Source organism: Delphinus delphis, chromosome 10, assembly GCF_949987515.2.
Source record: "Delphinus delphis chromosome 10, mDelDel1.2, whole genome shotgun sequence".
Taxonomy (NCBI): domain Eukaryota; kingdom Metazoa; phylum Chordata; class Mammalia; order Artiodactyla; family Delphinidae; genus Delphinus; species Delphinus delphis.
Genome location: NC_082692.2, coordinates 52,260,651 through 52,285,589, shown reverse-complemented (window position 1 = coordinate 52,285,589; position 24,939 = coordinate 52,260,651). Strand labels below are relative to the sequence as shown.

The following is a 24,939-nucleotide window of genomic DNA, read 5'->3' as shown; positions in this document are numbered from 1 at the left end:
ACCATGAATGCCAAGTTTGGAGCAGTAATGACTAGCAAAGTAAGTACAGGAAAAAGTACTACATGTTTTTAAAGACTGTATGTCTATACTCTGTGTGTGTGTGAATGGCTGTTATGGTTTGGAAGAAAACACACTCAGATCACACACTTTGGGAAGAAGTAGGACTGGGGGTACACTTTAAAAATTTTTTTACAGATAATCTGAACAAAGATATTTATTACTTGCATAATTAAATAAGGATTAGAGTTAAGTGGTCCAAGTTACTTCCTGGGAGGGAATACAGGTAGCCCTGAGAAAAATCTCAATTTTCCATTCATCCAGCAACTACAAACTGAAGATGGTGAAGGAAGGAAGGAAAGGTCAAATAAATAAAGTCACAGAGACATACATATTCAGAAAAATTACCACCCAAAATGACAAGTGCTGTGAAGTCTAAACAAGTCAGTTAAGGAAAAAACAAAAGTCAGTTAAGGAAAAAAAAAACTTCTCAATGTTGTTAAAAGAACACAAATTTAAAACAAAATTGCTACCTCTTCCCCCTTTATAGCCCCTGTCAAGTGTTTGCAAATGTTCTATGGTTTGTATTAAGCACTCATTCATCCGTGTTCCTCTTTTGTGTTCACTGTGGCAAACCTATCCGCATTTAGCACCAAGAAGGGGTGAGACCCTCCCACAGTGAGTGACAACATTTACAAGTGCCCACTGAAAGTCGAGGAGCTGAAATAAGAAGGACCAGGCAGACAGGACAGGGATACCTCCCCCAGTTAGTTTTTTAGATTTTTTTTTTCTTAATCTGCTGAAACCACAGAATGTTATGCTCTGGATACTCTGGGCTCCCCCCATGCAACACCCCCTCATCTGCTGAAACCATAGAATGTTATGCCTTGGATACTCTGGCTCCCCCCATGCAACACCCCCTCCATCATGTTATACAAGCCAACATCGAGGACTCAACAGAGCCTGAAACTCAATCTTTTCTCCCAAACTAAGGCCCAATATCCCCTCCTCATCTTCATCATCTGATCTTACATGCTTTTAGATTTTATTCCCATTTATTTATCTATTGCTTTTCATGCGTTTTTTTGTTGTTGTTGTTGTTTTGTTTTGTTTCTGGTGGAGAAGAAGAGAATTGGTTTTGCATCCCAACAAGCAAAGAAATGGAAAAAACCTTGAAAATAAATTCTGTGGGGCTAGAACAAATAGGCACTGATGAACATTAACTTCAGACAAATTCTGTGCTTGGTTCTGCAGTAAACACGATACAACCAATACAGGAAAAAAAAAAAAAAGGACCACTGATATGAATGCTGAAAACAGCAAATGTGAAACACCATCCGTCCTTTTATGAGCAAGCAAAATGTTTGCTTTCCAACTTCAAAACTAGCTGCACTAGAAGCATTTTCACAGTCTGAGATGCCCAGATATATTCAGTGCTTTTCTTTGCATGTTTCTGTATGTTACTAACATTTCAATACAATTAACAACTATACCTCAGTTCTTGGATCTCAAGGTACGTCTGTCTTTTTACTGCACAATATACTTAAGGATGAATAAGATTACAAAATTAATAGATGTTGTGAACCCCAAATGTTGTCCACAATTAACCGCTATCTCTTGCTAAGAGAGGATTTTGCTATGCCTTCATAACTTGGTTTCCACTCATCACCATAAATATAAACTTAAACACAAAACCCACTTTTCCCCAACTAACCTTCAGTTTAAAGTGGAGACACAAACCTAACTTCATTTACACTCCCTGGAGGCGATTCTTTCCAAAATTCCCTCAAAGTTCCAGATATTTGGGTTGGTCCATCGCTGATGAGAGCTATGCTTTTTTTATTTGCACCCATGTGGCTTTTTAAAAATCTGGTTAAATTGGTAAAATAAATTTTCCTCTTCGCATATTCCTCTAAATCTCTGAAAGCTCTGATAAAGCTAACAACAACAACAAAAAGGGAAATAAAAACCAAAGGGGGGCTTCCCTGGTGGCACAGTGGTTGGTTAAGAATCCACCTGCCAGTGCAGGGGACACGGTTTCGAGCCCTGGTCTGCAAGGATCCCACATGCTGCGGAGCAACTAAGCCCGTGCGCCACAACTGCGGAGTCTGCGCACCACAACTACTGAAGCCTGTGCGCCTAGAGCCCATGCTCAGCAACAGGGGAGGCTGCCCGCACACCGCAACGAAGACGAGCGCCCCCTCACCGCAACTAGAGAAGGCCCACGCGCAGCAACGAAGACCCAACGCAGCCAAAAATAAATGTCAATAAATAAATTTATAAAAGAAAGAAAAAACCAAAGGGAATTTTTCTGAGAAGTTATTAAAAATAAAGGGCAAGACTGGTGGGTGGCTGGCAGGTGCTTCCACTGCCCCTTGCAGCACTGTCCCCAAAGCAATTCCTTCCCTTTGAATTTCTGTCTTCACTTATATTTATTACTTTAGAAATTCTTTTATTGAAGTGGAGTTGATTTACAGTATCATGTTAGTTTCAGGTATTCAGCGCAAGGATTCAGTTATGTATGTATATATACTCCTTTTCAGATTCTTTTCCCTTATAGGTTATTACAAAATATTGAGTGCTATACAGTAGGTCCTTGTTGTTCACTTATATTTATATATAGCACACATTGCAATTTTTCATCAGAAAATACCTCATTTGATTCTCAAAAAAAGACAGCCCTAGGCAGACGAATGCACATGTTACCATCCTATAGAGTGATGAGGAAACAGGAGGCACAAAGCCACACACTTTTGCTGACAAATGTTCCTGATCAAAATGGAGGCTCCAGCAGAAGACAGTGACCGCCAACACTCAACACTGCACTGCTCATATTCCAGGCATTAACATAAACAGTCACCATCGCCAAAAACAGGAAACACGAGTGCCCTCCAACTGGCGAATGTATAAACTGTGGTACATTTATACAATGGAAAACTACTCAGCAACAAATAGGGAGGCACCACTGATTCCAGCGAATGCAGCTTGGCAAGTGGAAAAAGCCCGACTCAAGGAGTCAACACTGTCAGATTCATGATCTTCTGGAGAAGACAAAACCATAGGGCTGGAGAACAGGTAGAGGGCTACCTGAGACTGGGGGTCGGAGCATTTGAGGTGATGGGATGCTCTGTACTGAGCATGGTGGTGACTGCACGCTATGCTCTTGTCAAAAGGTGCAGAATTGTACACGAGAAAAAGGTGAATCTTACAATGTGCGTATCTACCTCAATACACAAAAACGAATACCAAAAAATCAAAATAGGAAATCACCAGACTTAGTAAGAAGTGAGGCCTTCCCTCTCGGCCTAAGGTTCTGCAGCACAAACTGCCCCCTGAACTGCAGGACAAAGCCAGGGGGGTGGGGTGGGGGCAGGTCGTCCCAAAGGCCGAGGAGAGGAAGGGGAAGCAGGGAACGGAGCTCCTTCCTGCAGGGCCGAGGCTCCTCCCCTCACTCAAGATTATAACCATAATGGGCTGCACGGGTCTAGCTCACACCAGGGAGGTACCCACGGATGCCCCGGTGCACCAGCCTTTGCGGAAGGCAAGGAGAATCCCCCAATCCCAAACTGGTTGTGTAAGCTCCACAAAGAAAGGGATTCGGGGCTATTTTGCTCACTGCTCTTTCCCCAGGGCCTCCTGCTTTACACCAAATCCGATTTCATAGAAATTCAGGTCTGCTTACCTAGAAATTCTCTGCACTTGTTTCATTTTTATTTAAACTGTGTTAATTACACAAACAAGTACGAAGAACATACATAGGTCTGGGAACAAAAGCAGCAGCCTCTCTTGGTAAGCACATACATGACTCAGGGAGCTGGAAGCAGGGCGTGGGCTATCCGTGGCTGGTGCAGCCTGCTAGCAAGTCAACAGCAAGCTGGGTTAGTCGAAGACTGGAAACACACTGACAGGAACGGCACTGCTAACTTTGGACACGTTCTGGTCCTCCTTAGCCTGAGGTCTCCCCCCGTATTTTCATGAAATTTTCAAATGGAATCAAGCACCAAGTGGTGCTGCCGGAGGAGTGGCCCAAGTGCGATTCCATCTTCCCAGCTGTGCTGCTTACTGAATTCTTATTGTCTCTCAGCTCGAACCCACCCTCCCGAGTAAACCACATCTCTGCTTTGCCCGCTGAATCCCTGTGACTCAGACAATAGGGGATGTGAGGGGGAGAAAGGCTTCGCTCTCTGCTGTCCTGCTTCCTGGGTGGTACCCTCAACAGACTTCTTACTCCAGCGTCATGGGTCCCTGGCCAGACCCACAGGTACCCTCCTATGTCTTAACAACTCCAACCTTTTCTCTTCCGATCTCCCAGCCCTTGGGTGGTAGCCGCTTCCCACAGCTGCTACTTCCCAGGTACCCGAGTGCTCTGCTCTCTCCTTGCACTGCAGCTTCTCAGTTAACTCAAATAACACTGACAATTCTTTACATTAAATGACCTGTTAAAGTAACTAAAGTGGCTCTGGCTCCAGACTGATATTTATTTCTTCTATGTATCAGTAACCACCCCCGCTAAGGAGGATAAAAAAGGAGGGGATCCCTAAAAAACAGAACTACGAAATGACCCAGCAATTCCACTCCTGGGTAGATATTTGGAAAAAATGAAAATGCTAATTCGAAAAGATATGTCCACCCTTATGTTCACAGCAGCACTATTTACAATACCCAAGATATGGAAGCAACCTAAGTGTCTGTGAACAGATGAATGGATAAAGATGTGGAATAAATATACAATGGAATACTACTCTGCCGCAAAAAAGGAAATTTTGCCACTTGCAGCAATGTAGATGGACCTAGAGAATACTATGCTTAGTGAAATAAGTAAAAGACATCCGTTATTCGTGGAATCTAAAATATAAAACAAGTGAATAGCAAAACAGAAACAGACTTACAGACATAGAACACAAACTAGGGACTTCCCTGGCCAGTCCAATGGTTAGAGACTTCATGCTTCCACTGCAGGGGGCACAAGTTCGATCCCTGGTGGGGCAACTAAGATCCCTCCCACAGCAGTGAGGCAAAAAAAAAAAAAAAAAAAAAAAGAACACAAACTAGTGGTTACCTGTGGGGAGAGGGAAGTGGGTAGGGGCAAGATAGGGGCATGGGATTAAGAGGTACAAAGTACTATGTATAAAATAGATAAGCAACAAGGATATACTGTACAGTAGAGAGAATTATAGCCTTTATTTTGCAATAACTTTTAATGGAATATAACCTAAAATACTGAATCACTATGCTATACACCTGAAACTAATATAATATTGTAAATCAACTATCCTTCAATTTAAAAGGGGGTGAGGGGACCCTAACACCTTTCTTAGGGGTGCTGAAAGGAAAAACTAGATAAAAGATCAAGACTGCACACCCTCCTCTAGAGTCAATCCAATGCAGGCTCCTTGAAACCACTCCTGCCTTTCTTCCATCTTCTACCTAAAATCCCACCATTCTCCAAGATTCATCTTAAACTCCTCTCTTTCAACCCAAACTCATCTCCCAGTCAGAACCTCTGTTTAGATGCCACAAGCTTTTAACACTTATATTTCCTCTGGTAATGTAAATGCGACCATATATAAAGTAGCCACCCAGGAAGGTAAGAATCCCCCTTCCCCATCAACTACTTTCTTCCAGTTCTGTCTTCCCAGTAGGCTAACCACAAGGCTCCAGCATCCTCAGCAAGGAGCATAATTCCTAGCAGAAAACAGACATTCAAATATTTTGATGACAAATCTTAACACATCAAGTCCTGTCAGCAATGAGAAACCGCCCGAATTATTTCATGGTATCAAATATCGCTTGGCCATCAACCAGGAAGTATTTTTTTAAGAAGGATAAGCAACATATTTAATTTCAGGAAGAAGGAATTTTACCCGTTTGGCTGCAACTTGCGGGAAAAATTGAAGCCAAATTTTTTTTTCAGGAGACTCACACAGTTATGTACACATATATTGAAACAAATTTTTCTAACTCCTTCTTCCAAGCATCTTCGTATAAATCATAACTCCCCTCCACAAATAGGTCTCTAATACTACTCCTACCATTTCCACCTGAAAGGTTAAGTGACTTGTCCAAGGTCACACAGCTACTTCCGTGTAACACCAGGCTGTGAACCCAGGTCTTCTTACTCTAAAGCTCATGCTCTTGTCTTTACATCAAGAAGCTACAAGCATTTTCCCACTTACTGTTCCCCTTTTAATCCCCCAACTACATAATGTGAGAGAGAACATTTTCGGGGCATTCTGTGGCTTGAAAAGGAAGAGATCTCCTTTGTTTCTGGCAAAGGGATCAAGGCAGCATCACTGAGCATGTTCTAATTAAACCCAACTTGCATCACCACTGAGAACCAGCAACCTGGCAACATCTTTCTCGAATTGGTCCTTAAGTCCACTAACATCAACCAAGGCCAGATCTGGTGTAAGAGCCCCACCAGTGCCAGAGTAGCTTCTCTGATGTGCTGGGGCCACAGGGCAAGAGTACTGGGGCAAGGGCGGATGGGAGTCTCCACTGCCTGAGATCACGGAAGAACAGGCCTACGTTAGAGGTTGGCTGACAGAGGAAGTACCCTTCTCACTTTGATACTGTAGAGATCTGCTATGAGACAGACATTATTTCAAGAGACTAATTAAAACTCAAAGCCTCGGACTTCTCCCTGGTGGCGCAGTGGTGAAGAATCCACCTGCCGATGCAGGGGACACAGGTTCAAGCCCTGGTCCGGGAAGATCCCACATGCCATGGAGCAACTAAGCCCATGAGCCGCAACTACTGAGCCTGTGCTCTAGAGCCCGTGAGCCACAACTACTGAAGCCAGCGCCCCGGGAGCCCATGCTCTGCAACAAGAGAAGCCACCACAATAAGAAGCCCGTGCACCGCAACAAAGAGTAGCCCCTGCTCACAACCAGAGAAAGCCCGCGCGCAGCAACAAAGACCTAATGCAGCCAAATAAATAAATATATATATATATATCCAAAAAAAAAAAACAAACCTCAAGGCCTCTTCCTTGCTAAATCATTGTTCTGATAATACTTCGCATTAAGTTCATTCTGGAAGGAGAAGCAGTCACGGTAATGACGGTCACACTCACTTTTGCCAAGAGACCATACTGTGGTCCATTTGTAATTACCTGTGTGCTATTTAATTTTCTCCTTAATAACTTAAAAAGACCAAAAACAAGATAAAACACAAGAAGCTAAAGATTCAAGCAAGAAATTTAATATTAAACATCAGACTTGGGCTTCCGTGGTGGCGCGGTGGTTAGGAATCTGCCTGCCAATGCAAGGGACACAGCTTCAAGCCCTGGTCCGGGAAGTTCCCACATGCCACAGAGCAACAAAGCCCGTGCACCACAACTACTGAAGTCCGCGTGACTAGAGTCCGTGCTCCACAACGAGAAGCCCGCGCACCGCAATGAAGTGTAGCCCCCACTCGCCGCAACTAGAGAAAGCCTGCGTGCAGCAAGGAAGACCCAACGCAACCAAAAATAAATAAATTAATTAATTAATTAATTTTTTAAAATCAGACTTCTATGAACTAGTTTCAAAAAAAATAATAAATTTGCCAAATATTGTACATAAATAGTAGTGTGGGGAGTTCCCTGGTGCTCTAGTGATTAGGATTCCAGGCTTTCACTGCCATGGCCTGGGTTCAATCCCTGGTCGGGGAACTGAGATTCCACAAGCTGCACAGCACAGCCGAAAAAAAATTTTTTGTTTTAATTAAAAATTTTAAAAAATAAAAAATAACTAGCAGTGTGAAAAGAGTGCTAGACTAGGCAAGTTCCTGCTTAAGTCATTTCATCATCCCAGCCTGTCTCCCCATTTGTAAAGTAGCAGTTTTTCTATGATGATTTAAGGCCTTTCTTGTGATAACTGAAGTTTCCTCTTCAGGAACACCTAAACACACACCTGACAACACCGTGAAATTAAAGCTTATAAAATATTCCAGTCCCTGAAATCAGACTGTTCCCTTGAGCAAGTTGATCCATTTCCTTGAAATGTCATGGTGCCAAAAAAGATCAAGTCTTTAAAGATTAATGGTTGTCAAATACATCATATAAAATGTGAACAGAAACAGTGGCCTTCCATCTCTAAAAAAAAAAAAAAGCTGAGGGCATTGATGTAGCCTCTAAACACAGTTGTGCCCATCTTTTCCCATAGGCTCGGGGAGCCCTATAACCCTAAGATGGTCTAGACCAGAAGTTAAAGTTGAGGTCCAGTTTTTCTAAGGTGAAACAAGTTTTATGCATGTTTCTCCAGTTCACTTTGCATCACCTGAAAGAATCACTACATCCTTCCGTTTAGATCATAGTAAACTGACAGAAGCCACAATTTCCAACACTGACATTAGTTTTCTTCTACAGCATCCCCTCTGGAGGGAAGAGGGGTGGGGTGAGGAGTCTGCTGCAATACTCAACAGTTTATTAATAAAAGCTATTACAAACCACAAGGTCCTACTGTATAGCACAGAGAACCATATTCAGTATCCTATGATAAACCATAATGGAAAATATATTTTAAAAAGAATATATATATATGTATAACTGAATCACTTGGCTGTACAGCAAAAATTAACACGTTGTAAATCAACTATACTTCAATTTTAAAAATTCTTAATTAAAAAAAAAAAAAAAACCTGGGACTTCCCTGGTGCCGCAGTGGTTAAGAATCCGCCTGCCAATGTAGGAGACACGGGTTCAAGACCTGGTCCCGGAAGATGTCACATGCCACGGAGCAACTAAGCCCGTGCGCCACAACTACTGAAGCCGGTGCGCCTAGAGCCTGTGCTCCGCAACAAGAGAAGCCACCGCAATGAGAAAATTGCACACCACAACAAAGAGTAGCCCCTGCTCGATGCAACGAGAGCCCAACACAGCCAAAGATAAATAAATAAATTTATAATAAAACAAAGCAAAGCTATTATAAGTGCTTACAATTGGCTTCTACTGTGCTACAGACTCTCTAAATATGTTAACTGGAATCCTTAACAATGCAAAGTGTTACAGATGAGAAAACTAACGCAGAGCAAGAAATCTCAACCTAAAACCACACTGCCTAAATGCTTAAGTAAAAATAAAGCTATATAAACAGACAGCTTTAATAAGAAATATCACAAAAACATTATCCCAACTCCTACTAAAACTTCCTTTACCATATCCACTTTTCTGCTCAACACTTACCCAGTACAAGCCTACAGATTCCTAAGAGAAAGATCTCCCTCTGACATTGACCTCAAAGAGAGGCTGACGGCACTGAACAAAATCTGCGGATGTGGTCTATATAAACACACCATAATCAGGAGTGTTGACACAACCTATTCACAATTCTCATTTTTTAAACACCTGTGCTGAAGATGTTCTATCAGATCCATATTCAGCAGCAAAATCTCCGTGTGCAGACTTTTTAGTAGAAGAACATCTTTATAACTATCCCAATTAGCCAAAGACATTAAAGAAATCTGCAAACTCCACTGGCATTTCAACAAGGCTAGATAGAAGGAAATGGCTGCCCGAACTTTCCAGAAGCAACAATAACAACTAAGGATACAGTTGCTGACAGATGTTTGACAGAGGCTGGGCAGGGGGGTTTCCAAAGCCCACACAGGGACCCTCAAAATTCACAAGATGTGGGAGCCATGAAGGGAGCCCTCAGTTGACACAACTGACCTGACCCACTTCACTGTCTTGCGCCCACTGCTCGGTTTCATTCAAATCCCATTAATATATATATATATATATAAATCCCATTAACGATGACAGAATGTGCAATTTTGCACAAGCCTGTTGGATAAACAATCACAATCAAGAAAAGCCTGTCAGATAAATAATCACAATCAAGAATTGCACCCTTGGGACTTCCCTGGTGGCGCAGTGGTTAAGAATCTGCCTGCCAATGCAGGGACACGGGTTCAAGCCCTGGTCCGGGAAGATCCCAAATGCCACGGAGCAACTAAACCCGTGCGCCACAACTACTGAGTCTGCCGCTCTAGAGCCCGCGAGCCACAACTACTGAGGCCACATGACACAACTACTGAAGCCCACGCACCTAGAGCCCATGCTTGCAACAAGAGAAGCCACTGCAATGAGAAGCCCACGCACCGCAACAGAGTAGCCCCCGCTCACCACAACTAGAAAAAGAGCCCACTCGCAGCACGGAAGACCCAACGCAGCCAAAAATAAATTAATTAATTAATTTTTAAAAATTGGCCTGATGTCTTCGGATTAAACATGAATCTCTCAAAATTTCAGGTGGGTGTTAGTGGGAGATTAAACCCAGGCATTAGGGGTCTTCCCCTGTTTCATTCCACCATACCTTCAAAGCCAACTGTAAGCCAACTATCTAAAACATGAAGGAAACTGGAGATGCAATCTGAAGAGGCAAGGAATTACACTGGAATAGGGTTTAAGCCGAAGTTTCAGATGTAAATTGCCCACGCTCACCCCCCCACCCCTCCCAATTTTTCTGTTAACAAGGCAGAGTCTTGTCAATCAAAACAGTCAATCTGGTTTCAGTCAACTAGGTTTGTGGGTACAGACAAAACCTCAAAGGAAGAAGAATAATTTAGTATTGAAGAAGCAGGAGGTCACATCAACTGAAGAGGAAAGATGGCTCAAGCCTCATCCTGTAAGTCACAAAGCTTGAAAGGTCAAAGAACGAGGAACAGAGTGGGCTGCAGTGGTGGCACCTTTTGCTCCCTTCAGGCAACTGTAATTCTTTATCCGCTCTCTTCCAAAATAAGAGAGATGGCACAAACAGCCTTAGTGAGTCAAGCCTTCAACTCTTTGTCAGTGTTATGGGGAAAAGGGGGAGGAAACGCTACTTTGAAACCGCCTGCATGGTAGAATTCTTCTCAACCTTTCGCTTAAGTGTCAAGAAGAATGACATCGAAATGGTCCTTTATTAGCTAAGAATGAATACATCTGAAATAAACCTTGCCCTGTGTGAGGAGCTGGCGAGTAAGCAACCCATGTGACTTCAGTTAGCACCAAAGGAAATAAAATTTGGAGGGGATTAAATTTCAGAGCTATATAGAATTATCAAGTAAATTAAAATTCCTCATAATCAGAAAAACTTATAAAACCCTTTCTTCTGGCAAACTACCTCAACAACAAAAGCATTTTAACCATTTCACCTCCTCATTTAAGGCTTCCTCCAAAACTAACTCCCTTTCTATATATGCACAGAATTTTTTAAATGAAAACATAAAAAGCCAAACAGTTGTGTTCAAAATTTTACATGTTAGGAGAAATTAGAAAACTACACATTTTAATGTTGGTTTTAGTGACCTGAAATACGTTTTAAAATTACATACGTGTGCATTTTCTTCTTTTTTTTTAATTGGCTATGCCTCGCAGCTTGTGGGATCTTAGTTCCCCAACCAGGGATTGAACCTGGGCCCTCAACAGTGAGAGCATGGAGTCCTAACCACTGGACTGCCAGGGAATTCCCCATTCATCAAGCATTTTCTTAATTCAACAGCTTTCAATCTACAAACATCCACCTGCTGAACTAGATTCAAAGCAGGAACCTCCAATTATTTCCAAGGTATGGAAAATTTGGTTTTCTGGTGAATAGGTGAGATGTGTGTGCTATGCAGACACACATCTACCTAGTCCTACAGAACGGGTTGAAGATGGGGCACAGAAACAACTAGAATGCACATTTCTACTCACTTTTTCTCTCTTGTCCTTAAAAAAAAAAGGCTCTTGCTATAAATTTTACAATGTACAAAACACACACCTATTATTTTAAAACATACACTGAGTATGCATGCCCGAAAAAGCTTACACTCTGGGAATGCAAAATAAAATACATTGGTGCCAATACTGGTACAATCCCCATTTACAGGAACTTATTCAAAATAAGATACAAGAATTCATTCCACAACCAATTATTTTAGGCAGCAAACCGTCTTCCTCAGCGGTTTGAGGCTGATTTTTTGAGAGTGGTTTCCTGGGGAAAGATAGTCTCCCCCGCAAGCCTAGGATGGCTCAATACTTAGGGTCACACTGGATTGGAATTCTAGAACCTATATTTCCAGGGAGTGAAAATAAATTGTATCAGCCTACACCCCATTTTCCATACAGGACACTCAGGAAAATCCACCCCCACCCCCACCTTCATAACGGGGAACAATACTGCCATCCTCGAGCTACAAAATATCCCTCGGCTCAAGATGGCAACTGGGTCACCACCGCCCCCCTCGGCCACCCCCGCCAGTTGACAGGGCCTTTCCCGGGGACCGGAACAGGCTCAGACCCCACTCGGCTTCTCGCCATTTACGAATCCTACCGCCCGACCTCTAAACACACTCACACACCCTTTCTGCTTCCAGTGTCGCCTCCAAGGCAGCCAAGGGCTCACATCCCACGTGCAATTAACACATTAAAAGGCACCTCGTGAAGGTGGGAGCAGCGCGCTCCAGTCCCACTCAACTACCTAACTCTCCCCCCCAGATGCGTGCAGACCCCGTCCCGGCCCCGCCGCCTCCCGCTCGCCGAGGCGGGCTCCGGGCCGGCCGGGCTGGGGCTGACCCACCGCCGCGGCGCCTCCGTCCGCCTCTCCCAGGCCCCGCGGGAGGCGCGCGGCCAGCGGTCAGGAGCGCGGGCCCCCAATTCCCGGCCTGGCTAACCGCCGGCCTCGGCGCCTGCAGGCCTTTCGGACTGACCACCAAAGCGAAAAACCCAAACTCTGTTTTTTAAATGGACCAAATACAGAGTGGCAGCAAACCCTCACCATTCCGTTGGAAAACCCTCCTTTTAGATTTTAAAATTAAGTTTTAAACCAGTGCTCAGAACACCACCTTGTCAGTCCTGAGGGGCCATTTCCGGGGGGGTGCGGGGAATGCTTAGGAAAGCAGTCTGGGAAGAGACCCTACCGGCTGCTTCCCGCACCCCTAGGTGGCCAACTGTCGGAGGCACCCTCCTTAAAATTAAAGGGGAAGAGCCAGGCGTCGGGGCCCTCTTCCCAAGGTCAGGTGGCATTAGTCACCATCAGGCAAGGGCTCCCTGAATTATTTAATTGAGCCTGTTGACCCGGGAGGCAACTCAGTGAAGGAGCACGTTTCAAAAACTGAAGTAGTGTACCTACTGTAAAACACATGGATTTAGGCATCCAGTCCGTCACAATCGAATAGAGGACAGGACGACAGTCCTCCACATTGCCCTCAGTCTCCTTTTCCCAATCCGAAGAATGGTTTTTTAAAGGAACAATATTACTAAACTGTGAAGGATCACTCCCTTGGAAGGAAACGAAGAATTCAGGCCGTGGGTGGGATCACGTCTGTGAACCTGGTGCTTTCCCTCCCAACACTTGACTTCTCCATTCACAGCATTGGTTTGTCCCTTTAAACTTAAATTCCCTAACATTCCAAATGCAGGAACGATTAAAGAGATCTAACAACCGTTTTCCAAGTTTTCTTCTTTTAATGAAAAACCAAGAAGGGGAAGTAGAATTTTGCTCAAAACTGAGCAAATGTCACGTTTTAAAAGGATAGTTGGTCTAACAGTGTAATATCTTAGTGCCTTTGCCAAACAACTTCAACCTAGTATTGCACACGTTAAAAAAAAATCTAAATGTTCAGGGCATCCAGGTACCTCCCAGGGTGAGGGGTGCGACACTTCACACGCTCCCATACCGTTTGAATGGTTTAATAATTTAAAAAGTGTATAAACCTTTTACAAGTGTGGCAACACTGAGCATCTACTGTTTTAACCCAAATAAAACGTATGTGGATCTTTAACTGGGAATATAAATAAAACCTGACATTTAAACTCAACTGCTGGGAGGGAGGGTTCAATCAACGCCCCTGCCAGGAGGGAAATTGTGGCGGATTCAAGCCGCCCTCTCCCTCCCCCCCTTCTCCTCCCCCTCGACGCTAATCTTCCCGGCGAATTGGCTCCCTCTTTCCATCCCCGGGATTCGGATCAGTATTTAACTCAATCCATTTTTGAAAGAACCTACTAGACACATTCAGCCATGAATGTGGGAAAACTTTAAAGATGAGTCCATTCAAAGCTTAAAAAAGGAAGGAAAAGAATAGCTGCCCCTTAGGCTTCATACCGAGAAAGAAACTTTTAAAATGAGGCGTCCACAACAAGTAGATTAGAATTTCAACTTTTTTCCAATAGGAGAAGCCGGCTTAAGGCCAGCAGGCAATAGCTCCGCCCTCCTCCCCAAATAACAGGTTAGGCGTGGAAAAGGCTGCGCTCAGCAAGCCTCAGCCGCGTTCGGAACCAGCACGCCCACTCCACCTAGCACGCAGCCAACTCGCACCAGGATCCGTCTCCTGCCCGCGCCCAGGGCAAGGCTAGCACCAAGTCTCACAAAGGGGCTACAGGTAGATCGCATTAAGTCGCCGACCCTCTCAGCAGAGTCTGCGCCTCAAAGCTTCTGGCCCCGTCCTCCAGTGGGTTCGGGTGAGTGGAAGGTGGCACAAGATGTGAAAAATAAGCAAGAACGGTTTATTCAACAAACAGCCAAAAGAGCCAAATAAGCTCAAAGGCTGCCGTGCAGCCCGCGGACTCTGCGCACCCGGTTCGAGCCGCGTGCAGCTTGGGTCGGCTTGTTTTCCATGAAAAGTCGAGCCCCAGGTTGAACGGGGTGGGAACACCTCCCAACCAGGGAAACCGGTTCCCGCAGAGATCGAAGCCGGGGCAGGCGGGGGCGGCCCAAGGACTTCCAGCTGGGTGAGGGCAATGGGCAAGGCCCCCCGATTCCGCTGCTCCCGGTGCAGCGGTGGGCCCACGAGGCCGAAGGGCGATTCCATACAAGGGAGGTTCAGGGGCCAGAACACGCTTTTTCCACGGTGCGGGAATAGAACCGCGGAAGGCTGTTCTTACTCTATACAAGGAGGCAACAACTGCCACGGTGTCCCAACAAAAAGCACAGTCGTCCCCTCACAAGCGCGCACGTGGAAACCAGGTCTACACGCGCAAGCGCACCCCACACTCACCCACACGACCATCTCCTCCTGGCTCATGCCCTACTTAAAAGCAACAATCGACGAGTTTTACAAACAAAAATAAGGTTGGGAAAAAAAACTAAAGGAGAACCCTCAGCATGCTGGGAGGCCTCTGGTGTGCCCGCACAAGGAGACCACGTCTACACATACACACGTTTCCATCTCATGTCTTACTTAAAACAATAGCCTGCACGCTTTGTCAAACAGGAATGAGGAAATCAAAGTCCCTAAAGAAGAGGGGGTGTCTCCAACCTCGGGAGCCGTCGGAGGGCAGAGGAGGGACCCTCGCACACGAAGGCCAGGTCTACACAGTCGCACACAACTACCTCTTCCCAGCTCATGCCTAACTGGAGACAGCGGCTGCCACATTTTGCCGAACAGAAAATTGGATACGGAAGCGGGGGACTCTGCGTTTTGGGACCCCTCGCAGCCCGCACAGAGGCCAGGTCTTCTCCACACACACTTTCCGGGTCAGGATCTGCTTGGGGCAGCGGCTGCCGCGTAGCCAAAAGAAAAACGAGAAATCCGGAAGGGAGAGGACCCCCTCTCCTTGCTGGGGGGCCTGCCCGGATGCCCGCACGAGCACCCACGCGGCTCCCCGGGTGCCAGACCCGCGCCCCACGCCGCCCGGCCGCAGCCCCCGCGGGAGCGGCCCCCGAACTCACCTCGTCGTCGTGGTGCTGGCAGAAGCCGAGGCGCTCGGGGAAGACCGAGAGGATGGAGAAGGGCGCGCCGGGGAAGGGCGGCCCGAGCCCGAGCTGCTGCGCCGCGGCGGCGGCGGCGGCGGCTGTGGGGCCAGGCGGGCCGCGTTCGATGTAGTGGTCCTTGGTAAGGCGCACGCGCTGGTGCGCGCGGACGCAGTTGTCGCACAGGTGCTCTTGGCAGTCGAGGCAGCGCGACGAAGCCGCGTTACCCTCGTCGCAGGAGCTGCAGCCGTGAGGCCGGCGCAGCAGCAGCGCCGACGGGGAAGCCGCGGGGCCGCCGGGCGCTGAGCGGGGCGGCGCGGGCGGCTGCGGCGCTGGCGGGAGTGGCGGCGGCGCCGAGGCAGAAGCGCGCGGGTGCGCGTGGTGCGCGTGGTGTCGGTGGTTGCTGTGGCCGCCCGCGCCCGCCGCGGCGCCGGCCCGCCCGTTCTTGGGCGGCGGCTCGTCAGCCGTGGCCACCACGGCGTCGAGCAAGTTACTGAGCAGGAAGGCGGACGAGGGCAGCGCGTCCATGCCCGCCGCCTCGGCCAGCACGACCTTCTGGTCGCACACAGGGCAGCGCAACTTGAGCGGCTCTCCCGGCGCGCCGCCGCCCGCCGCCGGCAGCCGGTGCGCCTCGAGGCACGGGCGGCAGAAGGCGTGCAGGCAGGGCAGGACGTGTAGGCGGCGCGCCGCAGCCCCGGGGCCCCCGCCGCCGCCCCCCGACGACGTGGACGTCTGCGAGGACGACGACGACGCCGACGAGTTGGAGGAGAGCGGCGCCGGCGAGCCGCACATCTCCTTGCACAGCAGGCAGATCTGGAAGTCGGTCTCGGAGAACGAAGCCATTTGCAACCAAGCCCGGAGGAGGGAGGAGACCAGAGAGGAAGAGGAGGAGGAGAGGAGAGCGCGGACAAGGAGGGTGGGGGAGCCGCCGACTCACTCAGAAAAAGGCATCAATTAGGCCTGCGATCCAGGAGCCGGCACCAGAGCGGCGCGGCCCGCTCGGCCTCGCCGCGTCCGGCCCGCGCGCTGCCACCCCCGACGCTGCGGGCATTAAATGCCACTCTCCGGAGGCGACACAGATTCCTCCCGGAAAAGGACGCGGGGGCCGCGTGCCTTCCCGAAGCGGGAGCGCCGGAACAAGTCCCGACACGCGAGGGGCGAGCGGGGGCAGGGAGGTCAGAGGACTCCCTGGAGCAGCTGTAGCTTAGCTTCTCGCCAGCCGAGGGGAGTCCCCCCCAAGTCGAGTCCGCTGTGCAATCCCAGTCCCGGCGGGAGAAGCTGAATTTGGTTCGACGAGTATTTGGTGCGTGGCTTTTCTTTAAACGGATTTAGTCTCTTCTTGGGACAGGAAAGCTCCCCAAACTAGTAGAGGCGGGAGCGGCGCGATGCCGAGCCCGTGTCCCCCCGCGCGACGCCGACCGCCCCGCCGCATGACGCGGCGGCCAGGGGCTCCTGGGTGGCCCGGCGTGCGGCGCTCCGGGCTTGCGCACGGCCCGGCGCGGCCTCCCTGCAGGGCGGTCGGCCCCGCCGCAGCTGCAGCTAGTGGGAGCCCGCTGCGGCCGCACGCGTGTAGTACGCACGCGCGCCCCACGCGCCTCGAGTCTCCCGCGCGCCCGCCGAGCCCGGCCGCGCTGCCGGCGCTTAACACGCACGCGCGCCCCACGCGGCCCTGGGCCCTCTTGCCCCCGCCTCGCCGGGCCTGGGCGCCTCCAGCGAGCTCCTTCTCCGGTTTAGCCGCGCCGTAACGCGGGACCACAGGTCCCCGCGGGCCGTCGTGAATTATTCATCGGCAGGAAGATATTAGATGTACCCGCTGCCCGCTCCGCGCGAGCCGTCGTGCAATGCTATCCGAGCTCCGCGCGCGCCCCGCGCCCCTCCTCCTCCTCGCGTCCGTTCTCTCTGAAACCTTGGCAGCGAAGGGGGATCACATTTCCTTTGTCATCGGGCCATTTCGCCCTCGCGTTGGTCCCCCCCCTCCGATCCCGAGCCGCGGGGACGGAGCCTCCACCGGGGCGCGCCGGAATCAGTGGAACCGGCAATGGCCCAGCGCGGTGAGCTCGGGAGCCGCGTGGTCAACGCCGCCGGCCCGCTCCCGCGTCATCTTCTTTCTGAAACGAGTCGCCGAGCAAGACTCGGGTGGCCCCGGCAGCGCTGCTGCGCCTACCGGGCTTTGCTCGCGCCTTGCGCCCTGGCCTCCTGGGGCTTTGAACAACTCCCCAATTCGGGTTGCCTGCGTGCACGCGCGCGCGTGCCCCCTCTTTCTCTGCTTTGCCGCCTCTTCCTCCTCCTCCTCTCAGTACGCTGGATATTGGGACTGATCGGAATTCGGAATCCTTTTAATCTCCAAAGGAGCAAACTCACTTCCGCCCGAGTGCTGGGAGGGGGCTGGGGGAGGGGACACAGGGGAGGGGGTTCCAGGCAAACAGGAAACATTAGCCCTCTCGGCACGGCTCGCTTTTGTGTGCTCCCTCCCTCCTCCCTCCAACCTCCTCCCTTCTCCGGGCCGCAGGGGAGATGAACGCCCCCGGGCTTCAGTGTGACGACCTTTGAAACCTTCCGAGCGAGGAGTGGAGAGCGACTCTTCCGTTTATTTAAAAAAGAAAAGATTTCATTCTGAATCCCGGTTCTGCAGAGGCTGCCCGTGAGATCTGGGGTCCCCCCACCAAGACCTTTTTTTTTTTTTTTCCTTTTTACGTTTTCTGAAAGACTGCATATCTGTGATCAACACCAAAACATCACGCAGTTGGAATTAAACGAATCTGAATTTTGATCTGCGGAGGGGCCGGTTTCTTTTTTGAGTTTTACTGGGGGGACGTGGGGGGCAGAGGGCAGCTGTTCTGGGGAGGTTCCCGGTGAAGGCCCCGCGGCCATCTGGGTGGTGCCCGAGGCTGCCTGGGCGGTTCTGGGAAAGGAACTCGCTGGGCCCTGGAGAGAGACTAACTTGGAGGAGTGGAGAGGGCCACATACCAGGATTTAGAGAGTATTTGGTGTGGAGGCCAGCGGGTGGAACAATTGTCCCTGTCTTAACACCATCAAGCTGTGACTGACATCTTGGGTCCCACTTCTACAAGCAACAACCTGGATGAATCTCAAAAACATCATGTTAGAAGAAAGAAGCCAAACACAAGTTCGTAGTGTGTGATTCCAGATACAGGAAATTCTAGAACAGGCAAAACTAAGCTTTGAGGATAGGAAAAGAACCCTTGTGGGTGAGGGAGTATTGACTGGGAAGGGGAATAGGAGAGAATCTTCTAGGGTCGTGAAGTAGAAATATGTGTGTACATTTGTCAAAACTTATAGATCTGCCATTTAAGATCTGTGCAAAATTTCACTATGTAAATTATACTTAAATTGAAAAAAAATAATTTGGTGTCCAACCTAATAATCATGCCTGTATCATAAAAGTGAAAGAAAAAAGAAAAAACACTTTATACACAATTCCAGCTCCTTCTCTGAACTTGCTCACCAGAATTCAGGGAGGTTTCTGGGGGAAATATCAACCGGGAAAGAACCCTTAGATCAACCTGCTGGACAAACATGCTGAAGGCCGCAGGCTGCAGAAACACCACCCTAAAGGGAGAAAGCCATTGTGGGGCCCGGTGCTGTCCTGAGATGGGAAGAATTCTAGGACAAGCTAGCAGCCAAAGTCCTCAGCTGCTGTCAGGAGGGCTCTCCTCAGCACCTGGAGCAAATCTAAGCTCAGTGAACATTCACCGAAATGTGTGAGGAGTGCAAAAATTATTATCAAATAAACCCAGAACATGGCAATTGTATCTCAATAAAACCGGGGGGAAAAAGAACAGATTTCCTTCTTTGACCAATGAAAGAGAAGTAAACACTTTATACTTTAAATATTAGAACTAACACAACATTGTATGTCAACTGTACTCCAAAATTAAAATTTAAATAAATATTAGGAGCTTTTCACGCAACTATCTATTGCCAATATGTGTTTGTGTTTCTTCCATAGTTTGAGACCAGCGTGTAAACAGGTACATGCTCACACATGAATTTTCCTACAGAATTTTGTACCGTGCTGGCCTTGCTTCAGCAGAGGTGTTGTATGTATTCTTTGGTTTTGTTTCTTTTCCTTTCTTTGATTGTTTTTAATTTCTTTCCTTTTCTTTCTTTCTTTCTTTCTTTTTTTTTTTTTTTAAACAAAAACAAGAGGAAAACAGATGGGGGAAGAGAATTGCCAGAAGGAAGATGGCCCCAGAGGGTCAGAAAAGGGATGGGCCAGACCTGCTGTCTCCCTCATGGTTGGCCCCACCCACCAGCATCTAAAAAGGTTTAAAAAAGATGACCAGAGAGGGGGAGGGGAGAATTAGCAGTCCTCCTGGTCCTATGACTCTAAATATCTTGCAAGTGGATGGCAGAGATGGAAAGTCAGCTGAGACCTTGTGGAGGAGCAGGAAGGCTGTAACTCCAGAAAGAGGAATCAAACTCGACAGCAGTTGGTGGGTTAGTTTCCTGGGGACAATTGCTCAGAATAAGCCAAAAAGAAAAGAAAAAAAGAAAGAGGAGGAGAAAAAAAGGTCTTGATTTCTATTCATGAAGTAGCTTCCCCTTCCTTTCTTGAATTGACAGGACATTGCCAGGAAACAGGGCTGCAGTGTAAATTGTTAAATTAGCACTTTTCTAATTTCCATTAAGACTTAATTTACCATAGGTGGGAAAGAGGGAAATTTCTAAAGCAACTAATTTAATCCCAATTGTATAGAAATACAGTTATGATTTTTTAAAATATGGTATAGTGATAAAGAACAAATTAGGATGAGATTTTAATAAGACTATAGCTTATCCATGAGAGGAACAGGAGCCGTATATCCAAATGAAAGGCCAAAGACAGTCCCCTGCTGTAAACTAGTATTAAATTTTTCACTGCCATCCTAGCTAATAAACACCCATTTTTAGCAAAGGGAGGAGCAAGCAGCCGTCCAGTTTTCCCTAACATTAGAAAGAGAGTATGTGTATATCTTTCCTAATCCTGAAAATAAATCATTTGTATTTTAATCAGTAACTACTTATTAAAAGAAACCAGCCCTAAAATGATGTAGGCAGTGAATTTGCAGTCTTTCTCGAATTCATCCATAACCATATTTTGTTTTCAAAGATGACACTGGCCCCTGCTGCTCTCTCAGGCCTGGGGTTGAGGTTCCGCCACATTTCCATCGAAGTCAATCTGCATCTGCTTTTTGCATCTGATCCTTTAATTAAATATTTGATGCACCCGCTTGTTTTGATGTCAAAGTTGCACCTTTCACCACCATCCTAAGGGTGCTTTCACATAATTTTTAAATACATAAATCACCAGAGTATTCCTTTTAAACATTAAACAAACATTACACCACAATAACTCTTTTAAACCAGTGGGGGTTAGGGCCGGGGGTGGGGGGGGTACCAGCCGAATAGACTACCCGTGAATCATTGTCTGCATTCTGCCAGCTGAAGGGGAATGGCATTCGACACACCAGGCCAACTCTTAACTCTGCCCTGACTCCGGCCTTGGGGTCATTATGAGAAGTGTGTCAGCTGCTTTCAACAACCCAGAGTTCAGAATAGCAACAAGTAAGAGGATATCATATAAGCTCTAGTCACCTAGAACTTCAGAGACTATAGTAAAGAAGCTTGAATTGCACATAGGAGTGGTAAAAGTCAACATCCAGCTTGGTTAGTTAAATTAGTTCAGAGCTCAGCCAGGCTTATATCCCAGCTCAACACTCTTAACTGTGTGACCTTGGGCAAGTTACTTAACCTCTCTGTGCCTCCGATTTCTCATGCGTATAGCAGGGGACTGGTGCAAGTACCTAGCCAATCAGGGTTAAATGAGCTACTAAATGTACAGGGCTTAATATAGTACAGATCACGTGTAAGTGCTCAAGCACACAGTTAAATATTAGCTTTTTGTTTTCGTTATGGTTATTCAGCAGAGTGGTTTACTGCCTGCCTATCCCTTAAATTTGTCATTGCCTAATCACTACCCTCCCCTGGACCTCAGCATTTCAGGCAACCAATCATGTCCTCTTTCCCCTCCATAATAGAGAGTTGTGGTCTCATCTCCTGTCACTCACAGCTCAAGACCTCGTAGTGGCTGCCTGTGGCCTGCCACGTTAAAGCTAAGCTCTCAGCCTACATTTTTTTTTTTTTTTGGCCTCACCATGTGGCATGTGGGATCTTAGTTCCCCTACCAGGGATTGAACCTGTGCTCCCTGCATTGGAAGTGCAGAGTCTTAACCTCTGGACTGCCAGGGAAGTCCCTCAGCCTACATTTTCTAAAGTGAAATGTGTATCTTTCATAATAAAGGGCAAAAAAACTATAAAAGTTGTTTTTTAAATAAATATAGCAGAAAATCAAAAGATACATAAATCGGTACATACCGTTAAGCCCGACCAGCTTCTCATTCCCTCTGGAGAGACCCCGTGGGGGGGGTCCTGAGTCTATATGGAAAGGGAAAGGGGCCCATTTTAGCCCAGCCTCCCAGCCATCCCCATCAAGGTACCAGGCATGTGGGTGAAGCCACCTTGGATCCCCTAGACAATCCCAGCCTGAATATAACCCAGTTGGTTCCACAAGGCTTCACTCAACTGAGCCAGTCTAAATTCCTGACCCACAAAATTGTGAAATATAATAAAATGCTTGTTGTTATAAGCCACTAAATTTTGGGGTCATTTGTTACACAGCAGTAGATAATTGGGACACTCCACCCCCACCTGCCCCATATTTTCTGCCAGATTAACATCCCTAAATTTCTTCTCTCTCTCTCTCTCTCTCTCTCTCTCTCTCTCTCTCTCTGTCTCTCTCCCCTTCCTCCCTCCCTCCCTTACTTCTCTCCTTCCTTTCTTTCATAACAGCTTTAGGGAATTCCCAGGCAATACGGTGGTTAGCACTCTGCACTTACACTGCCGAGGGCCTGGCTTCGATCCCTGTCGGGGAACTAAGATCACACAAGCCCCACGGCAAAAAAATAAAAAATAAAATAAAATAAACAGCTTTGGACTTCCCTGGTGGCGCAGTGGTTAAAGTGGTTAAGAATCCACCTGCCAATGCAGGAGACACAGTTCGATCCCTGGTCTGGGAAGATCCCACATGGCATGGAGCAACTAGACCCATGCGCCACAACTACTGAGCCCATGCACCACAGCTACTGAAGCCTGCGTGCTGTAGTGCCCGCATGCCACAACTACTGAGCCCACGTGCTGCAACAACTGAAGCCCGCACACCGAGAGCCTGTGCTCCACAAGAGGAGCCACCACAATGAGAAGCCTGCGCACCGCAACAAAGAGTAGCCCCCACTCACTGCAACTAGAGAAAGCCCGCGCGCAGCAATGAAGACCCAATGCAGCCAAAATAAATAAGACAGTTTTATTGAGGTACAATTGACATACAATAAATAAGCTACACACATTTAAAGTATACAGTTTGAGGACTTCCCTGGTGGTTCAGTGGTTAAGAATCCGCCTGCCAATGCAGGGGACACGGGTTCAAGCTCTGGTCCGGGAAGATCCCACATGCCACAGAGCAACAAATCCCACGCACCACAACTACTGAGCTGTGCTCTAGAGCCCGCGAGCCGCCACTACTGAGCCCACGTGCCGCAACTACTGAAGCCCACACGCCTAGAGCCCCTGCTCTGCAACAAGAGAAGCCATCGCAACGAAAAGCCTGCGCACCACAATGAAGAGTAGCCCCCGCTTGCCACAACTAGAGAAAGCCCGCGCGCAGCAACGAAGATCCAGTGCAGCCAAAAATAAATAAATAAATAAATAAATAATAAAGTATACAGTTTGATAAGTTTGGATATATGGATATCACCACACCAAGAGAATGAATACATCTCACCCCCAAAATTTTCCTGGACCCCTTGATAAACCCTCCATGTAACCTCTCCCCAGGCAACCGCCCATTGCTTTCTGTCACTATAGATCAGTTTTCATTTTCTAGAGTTTTTCATAAATGGAACCATATAATACGTATTCTTTTGTACAATATGTACTTTTTTTCGGGTGGTGGGGCTCTGGCTTCTTTCACTCAGCATAATTACTTTGTGATTAATCCATGGTGTTGCGTAGAGCAGTAATTCCTTTCTTCATATTGCTGAGTAGTATTCCATGGTATGGATATATGCAATTTGCTGATTTACCTGTTTGAGGGATCATTTGGGTTGATGGGTCATTTGGGTTTGTTTTCAAGTTTTGGCTATTACAAATAAGGTTGCTCTGGAACTTCCCTGGTGGTCTAGTGGTTAAGACTTTGCCTTCCAATGCAGCGGGTACAGGTTTGATCCCTGGTCGGGGAGCTAAGATTCCACATGCCTTGCAGCCGAAAAACCAAAACATAAAACAGAAGCAATATTGTAACAAATCCAATAAAGATTTTAAAAAAGAAAAATAAGGTTGCTCTGACCATTCATGTACAAATCTTTCCTTGGACACGTATATCTTTTCTCTTGGAAAAATACCTATTCATGAAATGGCTGGATCACATGGCAGGTGTGGTTTTATATAGTGGTTGTACCATTTTACATTCCTACTAGCAGCGTATGAGAGTTCAGTTTTGTCTACATCCTCACCAAACTTTGTATAGACAGTTATTTTTTTTATTTAATTTTAGCCATTCTTATAGGTGCATGGTGGTATCTCATTGTGTTTTGTTTGTTTGTTTGTTTGTTTTGCAGTACGCGGGCCTCTCACTGTTGTGGCCTCTCCTGCCGCGGAGCACAGGCTCCGGACGCACAGGCTCAGCGGCCATGGCTCATGGGCCTAGCCACTCCGCGGCATGTGGGATCTTCCTGGACCGGGGCACGAACCCGTGTCCCCTGCATCGGCAGGCGGACTCTCAACCACTGCGCCACCAGGGAAGCCCTCTCATCGTGGTTTTAATTTTCATTTCTCTGATGTCTAACCTTCTTTTCACGTGTTTATTTACAAATCATAGATCTTCTTTGATGTAGTGTCTTTTTAAAAAATATTTATTTATTTGGCTGCATCGGGTCTTAGTTGCAGCAGGCGGGGTCTTTCTTGCAGCGCACGGGCTTCTTTCTAGTTGTGACACGTGGGCTCCAGAGTGCCTGGGCTTAGTTACCCTGCGGCATGTGGGATCTTAGTTCCCTGACCAGGGATCGAACTTGTATCCCTTGCATTGGAAGGAGGATTCTTAACCACTGGACCACCAGGGAAGTCCCTGGTGCAGTGTCTGTTCATAGATTTTGCCTTTTTTAAATTGGGTTGTTTGCTGTCTTACTATTTGAGAGTTCTTTATATATTTTGGATATGAGTCCTTTTTCAGATACATGCTTTGCGAAGATTT

At 47.4% G+C, this 24,939-nt stretch overlaps 1 protein-coding gene and 1 pseudogene across 1 annotated transcript in view; one reads left to right on the top strand and one right to left on the bottom strand.

Annotated features, from left to right (window-relative positions):
* The window catches only part of TRIM71 (tripartite motif containing 71), a 57,651-nt gene extending 41,176 nt beyond the window's left edge, over positions 1–16,475 (bottom strand). The window contains exon 1 of the mRNA XM_060021373.1: positions 15,612–16,475. Coding sequence (XP_059877356.1) covers positions 15,612–16,475 — 864 coding nt within the window. The remainder of the gene's footprint in view (positions 1–15,611) is intronic.
* Positions 16,476–17,017: 542 nt separating this feature from the next.
* Positions 17,018–17,950, top strand: LOC138414190 (uncharacterized; annotated as a pseudogene).
* Positions 17,951–24,939: the final 6,989 nt, after the last annotated feature.